The sequence below is a fragment of the Asterias rubens genome, chromosome 7 (genome assembly GCF_902459465.1).
Source record: "Asterias rubens chromosome 7, eAstRub1.3, whole genome shotgun sequence".
In the NCBI taxonomy this organism is placed as follows: Eukaryota; Metazoa; Echinodermata; class Asteroidea; order Forcipulatida; family Asteriidae; genus Asterias; species Asterias rubens.
Window position 1 is genome coordinate 13,816,094 of NC_047068.1, and position 16,783 is coordinate 13,832,876.

At 39.5% G+C, this 16,783-nt stretch overlaps 1 protein-coding gene across 1 annotated transcript in view; it reads left to right on the forward strand.

The window, feature by feature from the left end:
- Window positions 1-8,683: 8,683 nt before the first annotated feature.
- The window catches only part of LOC117292499 (extracellular serine/threonine protein kinase FAM20C-like), a 28,997-nt gene continuing 20,897 nt past the window's right edge, over window positions 8,684-16,783 (forward strand). Inside the window, exon 1 of the mRNA XM_033774565.1 lies at window positions 8,684-10,387. Coding sequence (XP_033630456.1) covers window positions 9,816-10,387 — 572 coding nt within the window. The 5' untranslated portion in view covers window positions 8,684-9,815. The remainder of the gene's footprint in view (window positions 10,388-16,783) is intronic.

A 16,783-nucleotide genomic window follows, 5' to 3' on the forward strand; every position in this document is an offset into this window, starting at 1 on the left:
GAATTGTGAGGTGAGAGTTGAAAGCCAGGATCGTGTGTCTGCTCCGAGTGCTCCTTCGTATTGTCCCAGCTGAGCAAATCGTCTCGGCCGAGTCGCCAACCTGTTTTTATAGTTCACAAATCTTGCCATGAACTCCAAGAGGGTGATGGTTACGTTACCATGCGGTTTATATACGTAAATCGAATGTTGTGCGTGATTTCAAGGAGGAACGGTCGATTGATTTCATTTTTTTTAATATGGAGTGGAACGAAGGGTGTGACAAGAGTTATGTCAAGGAACGTAATCTTTATTTGAGAAATGATTGATTAAGACAAATCTTGCCATGAAATTGAACCAAAGAGGGCGACGGTTTGCTTATACCACGGTGACACGTAAATAATATGGTGTTGCTGGTGCATGTTGTGAGTGATTTGATTCAATTCAGTTTTTTTTAAATATGGATTGGATTGAAGGGTGGCAGGAGAGTTATGTCATCTTCATTTGAACAATGATTGAACAAGACAAATCTTGCCATGAACTCAAGAGGCCGGTGACGGTTTAGTTCTACCATCCATGGTTATATTATGGGTACAGTACGGACATCGAATGTTGTTGATGGCGAATGTTGTGCGCGGTTTTAAGGAGGAATTGTCTATTGATTTGATATTTGTTAATATGGAGTGCAACTGAGGGTGTCACGAGAGTTATGTAATCTTTAGCTTTGCCCCGCGGTTGTTTTAAAAATTGCGCGTGCTTTGCGTACGCTCGCATGACTTCAGAGGAGAGGACAGTTTAGCGCAACATTATTCTCTCGAAACAGGTGTATTTTTTCCCTGTGGGCGTTACAGTGTAGAGTTCAGTGCTAAATCTAACGCCCTGCGAAATTGAAGCAGGACGTCTGTCGTCGTGCTGTCTGTTAGATCGGATCCGTGTAGTCGTAACTCAGGCTGGACGGGGTAGAAAAAATGCTATTCTTTGGGGTTTGGTTACAGCAACAGTCGAGAAATTAATGTTAATAAAGTGGTCACCATTGGTTCTTGAAGAGATTGAAGCAAATTTGTTCCTATCATCTGGGCAGTTTTCGGAAAAAACACCATTTATACAAACCTGTGAAAGGTTAATCAAGTCACTTTTTGATGTCTCATATTTTGCGCGTTCTAAGTTGCTTACTTCGAGTTCTCCAACGATAAATTACAATAAATCTGATGGGAAGTGGTCTTTGAGCGTCAGTGACTGTATTTCAGATTATTTTTCTGGGCACCGTTGTTTGAAAACAGCGAACAGTGGGGTTCCCCACCATTTTCTCCACAGACCAATTTGTTCTTAAAAACTGGTTAAAACTTAGAATTTTGACTCGCACTTTAGTCAGTTTGGCACATTTTCGGGTCAGTTTTGTTTTAAACATATCATAATGGTTCATACGACCCAGAAAAAAACTCGACCCGACTAAATTCTGATTTGAATAAATCAAACTATGCGATTAAAATAAAATGCCAAAGTGTATTTTTTAAATACACAATAAATTTGCATTTTGTTGTTAAAGTAATTTTCAAGTTAGCTCTGTGTCATGAATGGACTCCAATATTATTTGATTGCTTTTATTGATAAAAAAAAACCATGTGAATATGATCAGTACCCGATAGAGTGTTCGCAAAACCGTAATTAATTATATTTCCCGCGGCTGTTGCTTCATGGGGATACAAGTTTACAATCGACACGTGGTCTGAATTTGTCATACAATCCACGCTCGGTTCTGTGTAACATTTTGAAAGTTGGAGACGAGAGATAGCTCTTTGCTCCTGATTAGTTAGACTTGACTCAAGTCCCATCCCCAGGAAACTACTGTTTTGTGATGCAATCGTGCATTCCAAAACCTGTTGACGGCGAGCGCGCACTGTACTGTATGCTACGGGTTGTTTCATAGTAAGTTGAGGTAATAGCTTAGGGACCTCTCACACGAGAATGAGACTTGAATCAAGTCTACTTATTAGTCGGCTGACACCGCCACGACGTAGCCAGTAGGTTTTTTTTTAAAATTCCTCCCCGATGAATATTTAAATCGGGGATTGGACCCTCTTACGGCTGTTCGCCGATCGACTCTTTCCCTTTAACGGAAGTTGCCGAATGGAAAGGGTTTTAGTGGCGGGTGAAACACCGTGGCTCTTTGCATTATTACAACCTAAGGAGTTGAGTGAGCTAATGCGCGGTGGCTGTAAGAAGCTGGCATAAGAGGTAGTGTTTTACGTGAATTAATTATGATGGAAGTAAAAAGTGAAGATTATATAAAGGTTTATCACTGTCTGGAGTAGGATTATGTTAGGAATACTGGCTTTATTATTTTAAAGGCGTTCGCTTGAAATGTCACAGTAGACTTCAAGTACGGTCGTCGTTCAAGCGTATACACAAGCATTATCTGAACGGTGCATTTGGCGGACATTAAAGACCGTTTAATCACCATAATATTCATAAAGGCAACGGGGGAGTGGAATCAGCATTCAGCCAAAATGTGATTATCTTAAAGCTCACTGATCGCAGATTTTTAACCAGTGTCAAATCCTCCAGAACACTGCCCAAATTTTAAAAAAGAATTTAAAGACCCCAAGAGATTTCACAGGTTTGCACATGACTTAGGCCTACAATACATTTTAAATGGAAAACTTCCCTTGAAATATTGTTTTGCTTGAAATGATATTGTTTGCGAGGAGTAAAACAACAAATAGAATTTGATTCACCTTAAAGCCAAAATCACCATGTTTAAAATCAGACAAAAACATTTATGTTTAAACCATAAAGCAATTCTCTCGTGAATCATTGCCAATTGAGCTTAAAGTTTTATACAGGTTTGTTATTTCGTGATTCAAGTGCGATTACCGGTCTCTGAAAATGACCATACCAATGTTGCTCATGTGCTTTAACAGAGAACTGCTGCACCGTTTACTTGTCTACACCGATGTATCATTTTGAACAGTTTCTTCATTAAGGTTTTTTAATGAGCCTCCCGGGGCCCAAGAAGACTCTTTCCACTTTAAATTAGCCACACGTGTGTGCCCTTTTCCTCGTATTTCCCGCCCATTAAAAATTCACCTTTATCGTATAGCAGCCAATTTGCGCAGTTCTATCCTGCATCCGACCTGGGACTTGATTTCATGATCAGTTCGTGAAGGGAAAAAAAATGCTGAGCGCGGGACAGTTGTTCTCGTTAGAACTGGAACACAAGCCAAAAATACAATAAAATAAACATCAGTTGCTATTGATACCCTGATCATGTTTGCTTAGCAGTAGGGACTATTAGCCGATATATACACAGATAAAGCTTTAAAGGCACTGGGCACCTTTGGTAATTGTTTAAGGCCAGTATTCTCACTTTGTGTATCCCAACATAATTGCATACAGTTACAAATCTGTGAAAGTTTGGGCTAAAATTTGTTCATCAAATTTGCGAGACAATTTGTGTGCTTTCAGAAGCCTAAAAAGGCTTTATACCTGATGTCTTTTATCATATTCAAATATTTCAGTGAGAAGCTACCTCTTTCTCAAAAACTACGTTACTTCAGAGCGAGTCGTTTCTCACAATGTATGACAATAACTATTTTGAGTAATTACCAATAGTGCCTTTAAGAAATGAAACCAATGGTTTTGATAGAGCAACTGTTGATTGTTGAGTCGTTACTCCAGGTAATGATGTACTATTAAAGTTATGAACTTGTGATGTTTATTTATGAACTTGTGATGTTTATAAATAAACGTATAACTGATTGCATCAGTAGTGTTGAGACTCATGTAATTAAACATGACTTAATGTGCTTTGGTTCGTTATATGGAATTCAATTGAATGTGAAATAACCGTGACAGTGTTTAGGCTCACACTGTCCAACTATTCTTGCTTGTTTGACGTAAGAAGCGAAGCCCGGAGGTTCATACTTCATGCAAAGGCGGAGCGAGTTTTTGACGTCATGACTCTACATTCAGAGGGACTGTTTGGCAAGAGAATGAGCACATTTCAAAGTGAGGAAATTGCTCGTACAAGTTTCGTCTATGCATTCACATTCGAATGCGAGGAAATCTATGAAATAGAGATTGTTTTAAAAACATCAGGGCCAAATTTCATGAGTCTGCTTACCGCCGAACTTTGCGCTTACTATCACGATTCCCCGCTTACGTGAAAGCGTCGAACGGTTGAGTACGCACGCGCAGAAGCCAAAATTCGCCGGTAACCCGTGTAATACGCTTGCCGTTAGCACAGAATGTTCTGCTTCCGTAAGCGCCGATTCTGTGCACACGGTAAGCAGCCAGTTCTGGCAAACCGGATGGTGTAAAAACACAAGTTGCAGGTTGGGAACATCAATCACTACGGGGCAATATAGCTGTTGCTGTTGCTGTAAAGCCAGCCAATGCAGGCCTTCAGCAATTAATGTAAACGGGAACATTTTACGGTAATTTACCTGGCGGCATTTGTTGCTAATCACTTTCAGTCGAGTTTGCATGTATTGTGATGTTTAATTTATGTATATGTTTAAATAGAAGATAATTATATGAGAATGAACTGGAACTAAGAATAACAATGACCTTTCTTGAGAATGCATTCGTACAAATTTGAAGGTAGGGTATACTTATGAATTAGCAGAATATTTTCACTTGGTGCATCCCAACAATATGCATTAAATAACAAACCTGTGACCATTTAGGCTTAAAGGCAGTGGACACTATTGGTAATTACTCAAAATAATTATTAGCATAAAACCTTACTTGGTATAGTATAACGAGTAATGGGAAGAGGTTAATACTATAAAACATTTTGAGAAACGGCTCCCTCTGAACTGACGTAGCTTTCGAGAAAGAAGTAATTTTCCACGAATTTGATCTCGAGACCTCAGATTTAGAATTTGAGGTCACGAAATCAAGCATCTGAAAGCACACAACTTCGTGTGACAAGGGTGGTGTTTTTTTTCATTATCATCTCGCAACTTCGATTTTCACAGGTTTGCATATTTGTGTATTATGTTTAGATACAGCAAGTGAGAAGACTGGTCTGTATACAAAGTGTACTGGATAGCCAGTAACAATATATTCTGTGGATAAGCATAACTTAAAATGTCATTGCATCGTATACAACGTGAATGCTCTTGAGTAAACTGGTAGCGATATCTTCTGTGTGAAAGACAATAAGTGAGTATGTAATCATTTCATCTACACTCAGTCAGTCGGTAAGCTAGTCGTGGCAATATCCTCTTCTACACAGCACTATCTTCCTCGCTCAATCACCCCCCCCTTCCTCCTGCCGAGCCCCCGGGGCAGGAACGTCTTCCATCGGCACATAAATACGTACACACACTGCGATGTATACAAATAAATGTTGTACACGCTTTATGCATCATCAATGTTTATGAGACGTGGATGAAACAACGGGGTTAATTCACCCCCCAACACCTGCTCCTAGCGTCAAGCTCCGGTGTTTGGAGGCTACGGTTACCATGGGGATGGATTTGTATAAAGCTGGTATTTTGTTTCTAAGGTTGAAGTATATGACTCGGGGGACTACCTTTCAAAAAGTATCAACAAATGTAACATTTTTGATCGTTAATTTTAAAGAATCTAGGTCTATGCCCTAGATCAGAGTGAACCTCAACTTAATGGTGGCATGTAGGATACAAACTAGAAAGTGTGGCACAGATAGATTATATATTTGTGTTTGACAAAATACGCAAACAAACGTACTGGATTGCGAAGGTTTGATACAGTACCGCTGTGTTGTTGTTTTTTGTGTTTTTCAAAATGTCTAATTTCTTTTTCATTGGTGCCCAAAAGGCGCCCATGTTCGCCCCGCAATATTCAACGATGCAGTGACGAAAATAGGCTGGTGCTCATAAAATAAAATAAAATGTGAATCAGAACCACTGTAGCTGGGTTAGTGTCTATTCTTGTATCTGGGAACCTGACATGGCCAATGTGAGACGCACTCTTGTAGTTGACAATCGTCATGGGAGAATTAAAGAGTATTACAATTATAGTATTGAAAATACACTCGGCCATTCAACCCATCTTAGCTTATGACATCTGCCTGCCTTCCCTATATTCCCTCTGGTGTGATGGTTAAGAGAATTGCATTGCTTATGTTAAAGGTATCGCTTGTACAACAGCCCAATAGCAGGGACGGTTCAACTTACTTTATTTCTTTCTTTTTAGGCGTATAGTTATATTAATAAGAGTTGACATTTATCAATAACAGTGAAGGAAAATCTCTAACACTGAAGCTAGATTTATTCACCTAAGTTTTAAAGGCAAGGTATAGCTTTATTTATTTATTTATTTATTTTAGATTTTTAGACATACACAATAGTTACAAGTTAAACAGGGGCTGTCAAGGTTAAAACAAAAGTATAACAACTGTCATCAAAAGATGTGTATAAAACCAGACCCCTGCCAACGATAAAAATATAATTATACAATAAAAAAAGGAGATTGCACTGAAACATTTAAAAATCAAACACAAGCAAATCCAGATTATTGAAGAAACAAAAAAAAGCACCCACAACAAAACACTGTTTGTTTTGGTGACCATTCGATTGTCTTTATATGTAGATAGATACAATAAAACTAACACGAGGACACTTCATTTTAAAAGGTGGTCACGTTTTGGAGTGTCGTCAAAAAATCCGGAGCGAATAATATGTCATCGCAGGAAGAACAAGTCCTATTACGGGAATACAAGCTGAGAAGCGTTACAATAGGAACCCTATTCTCAGATTTATATTTTGAGGCAAAACAACTGTTTACACAACCACATTACTTCGAAGTTAAATGTATATTTTTAAAATGCTTTGTACACTCGAAACCTGCTGTATAGGCTTCTTACCTATAGTTTTTGTTATTACCATTAATTTTATGAGTGATAACCAAACGTATACCGTCCCTGGCACTGGACACTTTGGGTAATTACTCAAAACAATTATTAGCATAAAACCGTACTTGGTAACGAGTAATGGGGAGAGGTTGATCGTATAAAACATTGTGAGAAACGGCTCCCTTTGAAACAACGTAGTTTTTTAAAAAGAAGTAATTTTCCACGAGTTTGATTTCGAGACTTCAGATTAAGAGCTTGAGGTCTCGAAATCAAGCATCTGAAAGCACACAACTTCGTGTGACACGGGTGTTTCTTTTTAATATTATCTCGCAACTCAAATTTCTTTTGACAATTACCAATAGTGTCCAGTGTCTTAATTTTGAGTGATTACCAAACGTATACCTTCACTTTAAGGATACACTCAATGATCTGAGTTTTTCATTAGGCCTATCTAATAAAACGCAATATCACGGGAGTTCTTTTCTGTTTGCACTTGGCATTATGGGCCTTTTGAGTAAACAATTTGAATGTGCCTATATATAAATACAGTTTCCTTTGTAAAATATTCTCTTATTTAGCGCAAAAACAAATTACCTTGTGCCGCAAGATGCATTCAGGAGTGCAGTTAATTTATACGCTATATCACAGTAGTTCTTTCCTCTGTTTGTGTTCTGGCATTATATACCTTTTAGGTTAACAATTCTCTTATTTAGTACCCAAACAAATTAACAGACACAAGATGCGTTTTCACAAATTCAGAGGTGCATTTAATTCATTTAATCATTTTTTATCTCCATTCCTGATTGAATACATTCATGGATACATGAGTAGACCTCTCTATACGTTTTAATCTGGCAATCGAGTGGGCTACTGCTACACTCAGACGGAGATCTTGCGTGCCATGTCCTGAACTCACAGGGGAGTTTTCTCACCATCCCAACGGAGGACTATAAAGATCATTGACGGTGCACAGAGCACGTCTGTTAGTCTAGCAGCCACACAAACAAATGCTCCAAGAACACGTATAAAGTCAATCCATTATAAGTCCACCCTTCAACAAACGATCCGAAACGAAAGGAGTGGTTGGGTGTTACGTGTTTTATGAGTTTGCATGAGATAAAACATGATAAGTATCGGTAAAATGGAAGGATAGTTTGCATCTGTTTGGTTTGACCGTACCATGGTTTAATTAAATTATCCCAAAGTCTGTCTCCCTTGGTCCTTTTTTATGAGAGATAAAAGCGAAAGGGAAGGCCATACCGTATGTTTGATATAACTCTTATAATCAATGGCAATAACATTTTCTATGAGCCTGCTGTGACTGTCGACAGTACTTTTGAGAAGTATTTATCTTCAAAGTAAGGTGGTTTATGTAAAAAGATATAAATTGTTATGCTCCAATATATGAATCTGACGCTTCTCACGAGTGGTCCTTTAGCATATTATAAGGGTTATAAAGATCTCATTGTGATTTGGAAAAAAATCGTAGTTATGTAGTTTTGGGGATGGGACAAATCTAGAACAGAGTTATTAGACCTTCGGTTAGGTTTAACAACCACTACATATCCCAAGAGAGCTTACCACTATATGATACACACGACACCTTTCGAAACCAAAATTACAACTGAATTATACTAGTGTTTGACGCGCTAAGTAAGTACCCAGGTGAAATAAGCCTATGTTGGCTTGTGGAGCAATCCTTATTATAGTCAACAATCAATCAATGCTGATCGCATCACAACCTTTACGTCCTGAGAGTTTGAGCATAGAGCTATGAGACACCGAGACTGTTGGGGTCTCAGTGAGGGCAGTGTGTATTGCCACTAGCGGGATCGAAGAAGCTTGCACGTGCTGTAGTGCTCAGTTCTAAAATAACCGTCGCTCTGCACACACATAGCACCTTGACAAGCACACACACGTACAAACCCCGAGACATGCCTCTTGCGTCTTTATGAATTCGCTATGAATTATTACTCTACTATTGTAATGAAAGATACATCAGGGGCAGGCAGTAGTTAGTAACGTGTGTGGTGACCGTCTATGACAGCTGGCTTTTGGGTTACCGTTGTTGTTACATGCTTCAGTAATCGAACAGTGTATGGCAATAGCGCGGTGCCTGTGTAGGGGAAACATTGTGGGAATGCATGTACCATCAAGTTCTATTATTACTCCAAAACTGTGTGTACATGCTAGATAGCTGTGTGCGCACAGATCACTGTCGACCGTCACTGACTACTAAAGGAAATATCTGATTTAGAATGGTGCAGTACATTCCGTCCATGAACAACCCCCATTTGGAATATCGCAGCAGCATACGGACTGCACGTACATGAAAACACACTTGAGATCTTCAACTCGACATGGATGGTGTATTGTTATCGTCGATTGTTATCAGGAGAACAATAAGCGCTGCTCCCTCTGCACCTCTTCACGTCAACATTGCCGAGGTGAGCCAGTGATATAATCGACGACCGTGTGTTTGCTTGCTGAAGATAAAACCGCTGTATATGTGTGACGTCGACTAAAGACCACTGCTGCTATTACCATGCAAATCACTGTTGGTTGGTCACCCCCAGTTGTGTACTCATTGATTGGTAGTGGGTCCTGCCTGTGATGATGATATTAATAACACGTTGAATGCTATGGGGCCTGGCAGCAAGAGAGATTGGATATTATACCAGTATCATCCAGAGCAGCGTGGTGATCACTTGATAGAGAAGTTCTTGCCATAAAAACTCCCGTTAACAAATGCCTGCCTTGACACTTGAACGCGAGCTTGGAAACCATGTGCGTTGTCGTTCTGCGTGATACACACACACCCCTTCGCATTAGACTTAGGTGGAACAGCAACCCATGTGCACCCATCCCATGTTCTTCTGTGGAGAAGGAGTTTAAGTCTTCGGTTAGTGTATTATGACATCTGGAACGACAACCTCCAATGACTAAGAATTGGTTGGATTAAATTGTTGATAAGTGACGCGGCCGGTCAGTTAAAATGAAGCTCAAACAGAGGGCCCTTATGGCCATGGTGGGTACTAGCGTAGCTACAGCTGTTTTCATCATGGTCATGATACTAGACCTGAGCCCTGTTTCCATGTACCATCACGGTGCGCAAGCAGAGTCGCCCCAGGGTGGTCCGGTCGGGGCCTATCCCCCGAGGGGAGACGACCATCCTGCCGTACACCTACGGAGACAATTGGGTAAGAGTGCCTCACGCTCCGGGGTTGTCGTCATCAACTCGACCGTGGTGCGACACCCGCACGATCTGGACCCTCTATCAAACCCGGGTAATCCTATCGAGAGACATGAACACATTATACAAAGCAACTCAAGAAGTACCCGTGGACCACCACCCCAACAACCAGACAGCTCAAGACCAAAACGACCCGATGGTTTCCCAGATGAGGGCAATTTCTACAACTCTCACCATAAGTGGTTGAAGACACAACCGTCGAAACTGAAACAAAACACTGGGAAATACGAAAGACTTATGGCCATGCCTTCGTCTACTAAAGTACCATCAGACGCGGATCCACTATTACATATACAAGGGAAAAAATATGTTGGGTAAGCAGAGATATTCATTTGTTATTGAGGGAAACTGATAAGAATGTGTAAAATTGATGTGTCACTAAAACTTTTCTTTGGGCCCACCCACTATTTGGCCATGTGCCTACAACGCTTTGGTCCCCTTCCACGCTCGAGACGGTCTATTTAATATTCATTATTGATCGACAAAGGTGTTTGTATTAAACCACCATAAAATCTCATCTCAGATATTATTCACCCGGTTTTTACGCAAATGTCATCAATTTCTTATATGTTTTCCCCATATACAAGAAACCTTAACAAAACACAAAACACAAAACACTTTCATTTAAATCCATGTTAAAATAAACTGTTCCGTTTTGTTGAAGAATCCAGAACGCAATCTGGATTCTTATCTGTATTAGTATTACAGCTACACAACGCTGACATTTATTTAGAAAAAGCTGTAATACAGATATCAATAGCTTTCTCCACTTTATGAACAGTGAGTGAATGCGTTTCACTCCCCTCGGGGGATTGGAAACGAGGGCTGTAGAAAATCTTGTAATAACGTCTTTATTTCCAAGTGCTCTGTATATTTTAAGTGCTCTACATTTTGAGTTCATGTTGTGTGTAGTACTGTAGCTACCGCTGTGACCTTGTTTTAAACGGCTTGGGATAAGTCGTCTTGACAATGCGACCTTAGTATGTTTACTCATCCGTGTTGTTCTAATTCATCCTTGTTTATTTTGATCGCCGCAATTGAAATAAACACAAAACGTGCACAATATCCCTTACAAAAAAAACCCAAACAAAACCTGTTTCTCGTCGTTTAAACGAGACCAAGTGATTTAATGACAACTTCATAATGTTGGTTCTATTGTGCGTTTATTGAAAGCTAAAAGATGTGCATTGATATTTATTCTTTCAAAGATCAAGGGTGTATTATACTTTTGAAATGGCGAACAATACCTTAATGGTTTCTGGTAGAATGCACTTCAATATCGCGACGTTTCGTGACCCTGTAGTTGTATATAATAATAGCCGATGCTTTTCGAACATCACAGTGTGTGGCCAGCATCCTATTCATATCTTGCGTCGCTGCCAATTTATCATTGCAAGACATTCAGTGTGTATAATTGACTGTGAGTTCCCACCACAACAACCCATGCCAACAACTATCATCCACAAGACCTATCTGGAGGTCAAATCGTTTATTGAAGTTCCGTCTTTCATTATTAGCGAGTTGATGAGACCGCTATTCGCCGTGTGTAACCCCCCTTCTCACCGTGCTGTGTGCCTAGTCATAATTACCCGCTCGTCACAGGCAGACGTCGACGCAGTATTATACTCCTAAATAATGCATGTATGAATTCGTGATCAAGCCACGAGGTTGTGGTGTGAAAATAATAGTAGGTAATAATGTAGAGAGTAAATTCATTGCTTTGGCCACCTCAGAGCACTTTAGCCCTGTGTTGATGCTGGTCACGTACACTACTAAAGGCATAGGCATTTACTTCTAGCCTTCCCCAAGCTAAACACAAATGGAGGTGTACCATAAAAAAATCATGTTGCAACTGGAAACGTTTCTCAAGTGTTGTTGTGACTCGACGGCAACTTTTGACTCGCACAAATTCCCATTGGTTGCTTTTTCAAAATGAAACCATAACTGCCAAACAATGGGAACGGTAATTAAATTTATCATTATTATAGCCTGCAGCAATGTTCACATAGATTGAAGTCACATACGTTTACTTTTAGTCTTCCCCAAGCTAAACAAAAATGGAGGTGTACCTCAAATATCACGGTACTGGTGCAACTGAAACCCGATCAAGCGTTGTTGGCGGCAACTTTTGACTCGCACAAATTCCCATTGATTGCTTTCCATATAGAAACCCATTACTGTCAAACAATGTGAATGATACTGGTAATCAGAGGCCTGCTACTTAACGGAGGCAATGAAGGTGATTGCCTCCCTGCCCTTTGGTCATTGCCTTAGTGCCCTTGAAATGCTCCAGTAGAAATTTACAATTTCCTCATAGTGTGCCCTTTTATACCAAGGAGAAAGTGCATTGGTGCCCGTGCCCTTTCAAAAACGAAGTTTTGGCCTGTAGTTTAGCATACAAACAACACTTGTCTGTGCAAGAGTGAAGCCATTCCCGTCGTCTATATTTCACTATACTAAACACAGCCTGTAGAAAAAAAGGTCACAAATTCCGGTGATGATTCAGTGAAAGCTTATGGTAAACGGTTTGTTATTGGAAGGGATTTTTTGTGCACGTTCACACCACCACTCCCTTGAGGATTTGCACTGGATTAAACTTTATATCCAGCGAGCTTCTCCAGATTATACTTCGATGATTGCGAATGGTTTTGCAATTTACAGAAATAGTAATACATCATAAATAGACCCTTCATAGTTTAAAAAAAGTGCAAAAGCAAACCGAAACCTCACTTCTGTTCAAAAACCGGACACTGAAGTACAACTAATTTTGCTTGCAAAACGATTTGCAACAGTTATGCTTTAAGCAATATATTTTATAGCCCTCTGTTGTTTCAATGGAAAGGAAAATTGTTTTGCAAAGAAAGTGTTTTTCAAAGAAAGTGTAGATCATTAGCTACGACAAGGTCTCCTGTCACTGAAAACTTTTACACATATACCTGTGTCATTAAGCAAGACACAGCAATGATGATCCCTCCTTCGGATGGGACGCAAAGCCGCTGATCCCGTGTGTTGTTTAACGTACGAAACTAACTGAGAAGCTACTGATAGTAACGTTTCTCAGATTGTTTATTCCAACGACGGACTACTCTTCATGCGCGGACATAACCGCTCCAGATATTTGTCGAATTCTGGACTTTCTGACTTTCTGCGTCATCAACGTAAAATACTTAATTGGTTTTGTAATCCTGGCTACTTGTGTACGGTCACAACAATCTAAATCTCAGCAATGCAAATCCTCTTTTGTTTTAGATTAAATATTGCAATTTGGTTTATTTATTTATGGGCAAGGATCGTTGTTTTCTATTCTAAAGAATAAAACTGCATAACGGGTATGGGTGTTGCTGAACACGACTACGTCATTGGTACCTCATTTTGAGTGTAGAGTTCCTCCCTAATTCCATCCCCATCCCCATCCCCATCCCCACCCCCTCCGTCCCAGTCCACTCCCATCCCCTCATATCCCCTCCATATCAATGTACCTTAGAAGCAGCAACCGTACATGAAGATCCCTGTTCTCTGATTTGATATAAAAACAACAACCACCGAAAGACGGATCTAAAACTCCGGGTGTCTGACTTTAGCACCCCAAGGTTATCCAAATGACCTCAACATTTGTTGTAAAACCTTCAACATGAGGTCTGTGCTGTCATCGTTTCCGGTTTGAATTTGCCGTAGTAAGTTAAACTACTTACACGATTGATGCACACTGGATAGCCTTCATGGCTAGTTACACTATGTACTACCTGTTGCGTACATTCAATATTGATGCTTAAAGTGCCGGAGCCATGTTTTTTATTTCGATTCTTGGTGTTTGCATGGAGGTACTTACACTAGGTGTGTGAAAGTCACTCATTATTGTCAGTTTTGTTTTGTACCTCCATTTTCTGACCATTTAACGTGACTTCATTGTTGGTGTACTCAAACACAGTATGTCGTATTTTGTGTAAATTGTGTAGACCTAAACTTAGTCGCGTGCACCTAATATATCTAACATAATTTTTTCTGTACATATTGTTCAGGTGAAAGGTCAACAAACCACACTGATCATTTCTGTTTTATGTCCTTAATTTGACTCATCAAACCACACTCGTCATATCAGTAGGGGATTTATGGCAGTTTTGTAGTTCGCTCGAGATCAAGAGCATAACTTCCGTGGGTGTTTGGTTTATCATGGACGGTCAGACATGTCCCTGCGACTCACTACATGGTATATAAACCAACTCGACCTATACCCTTTAGAATGTTAGCCGGATGTTACTCTCCCAGGACCCGGTCTAGTCGAGTAGAGAGTGTGACTCATGTTGACGTAAACCCGGTCCCCACTTTTCCTTTTGGCAGTTGACATTGGATGATCTAGTTTAGAATAAATGCACAACTTGAGGGAATTTTGTTTTCAATACGACTCAAAGGGGTTGGTTCAATATTTTGTGTAGCTGATGACGTCACAATTTGTTTAATTTAATGTAATTTCATTTATAAATTACACGTAAAAATATTACAATTGCATTGCAAAAATCACTTTCGAAGAAAGAAACCTTTGTGTCTCTGTCGGAAATTATTCGGTTACATCACTCTATCAAAACAGTAACCAAACGATGACGTCATCGGTTCAGGGTTCTTTTGGCCTCAACAAGTTGTCATCTAGTGCTCATTCGATACGCTATATAATACACCACACTTCAAATGCCATAAGATCAAACGAACAAGCTCCTTTAAAAGAATTACCGTATTAAAGACAGTGGACACTATTTGTAATTGTCAAAGACCAGTCTTCTCACTTGCTGTATCTCAACATACATGCATGAAATAACAAACCTGTGAAAATTTGAGCTCAATTGGTCGTCGAAGTTGCGAGATAATAATGAAAGAAAAACACCCTTGTCACACGAAGTTGTGTGCGTTTAGATGGTTGATTTCGAGACCTCAAGTTCTAAACCTGAGAAATTCGTAGAAAATTACTTCTTTCTCGAAAACTACGTCACTTCAGAGGGAGCCGTTTCTCACTATGTTTTATACTATCAACCTCTCCCCATTACTCGTTACCAAGTAAGGTTTTATGGTAATAAATATTTTGAGTAATTACCAATAGTGTCCACTGCCTTTAAGGACGATGTTTCCGGCAAACTATAGAGGATTGTAAGTATAGGCCTACTCATAAAACCCCTTAATATTATTTTGCAATCCCTTTATAAATATGGAATGTGTCTGCCTGTCTCTGCCACCTGGATGACTGGAATGCATGCTCTTACATAAAAAAAATGAAATATACAAGTTTGATGTGCCATCCCTTTTTACCCTCTCGTGCAAGTTTGCAAGCTAGAGGAATTCAAGTGAGGGTCCTTTGGAAATTAATCCAAAAATAAAAACCATCAAATCTTGGTATGAAGCACTGCAGCTGTTGATAATGTGTACTCCATTTTGATAAACTAATCCCGATTCCCGAATATTGTTTAAGTTAAAGGGATTCAAAAACATTTCAATCTGAGAACCGTTCCATGCAGAAAAAAGGTTCTCGAATTGTGTATTCAAATTACGGATTATTCTCAACTGCTCCAGACTTTTAGGTTTATTTCAAATTATGCTACCACCTTAAAACAAAAACCCTTATTATGAGGACAAAATTATCTTGCTCTTTTTAACGAAAAAAACCCAACCCGAAATATCACGTCTTCTTCAGAGCTATCAGTTCTACCGTTACATCAACGTATTTTGAAAGATGTATTCATTTCGCTGGTGCTCGGGTATGTCACTTTCTACCTTGGAGCTATGTGGTTAGCGTCTAATCTTGAACTTCATTGGTAATGCATCACGTTCGGTGAAGCGTTTAGTGGTGACGTCTCTCTATTGTAAATCATTGTACTGCTACTTCCGATGTGACATTTAAAGGCAGTGGACACTATTGGTAGTTACTCAAACTAATTGTTAGCATAAAAACTTACTTGATAACGAGCAATTGAGAGCTGTTGATAGTTATAACCATAGAGTAAGAACAGAGATCTGTCCTTACTCTATGTTATAACACATTGTGAGTTCCTCTGAACAGCTACGTAGTTTTTGAAAGAGGTAATTCCTCACTCAAATAATAAAAGACTTCAGGCCTGAAGCCTTTTTTAATGCATCTGAAAGCACACAAATTGTGTTATCTTTCGTTATTCTCCTGTAGCTGCATTGACCAATTTAATTATTGCAAATGCTGTGATATACACCAAGTGAGCATACTTGACGTTGACAATTACCAAAGGTGTGCAGTGCCTTTAATAGGGAGATGCGCCCGGGTCATCATTAAAAGAGTCATATCATTTCCTTCCTGTGGCTTTAAACAAACACACCAAAGTGAAACACGTAGAAAGAAAACAACGACGAGTAACGGTTCGTGTTTTGTCTTCAGTTAAGTATAAGGTTCATTTGTGGTAATTTCGGTTTCGGAGAATAACGGAACTAATCGTTTAAACGTAAATATATTTCAGAATAATTGCCCTTTTTGTCACAAGGGACACGAAATGCAACCTAACTCGTATCACAACCTTGTGATTATGAACTTGCTAAAAGTACGGTCAATAGCTTAGAAAAGTTCACAATTTAAAACTTGGGACGTGTGGAAATGCACCGAGACATTTCGAAGGTTTGAAATCGATAATTTTTCGAAGCTGCACCATGCCTGTTATAGAAATTGGTAATAACACCCAAGGCTGTGGTGGGAGTTTAGGCAA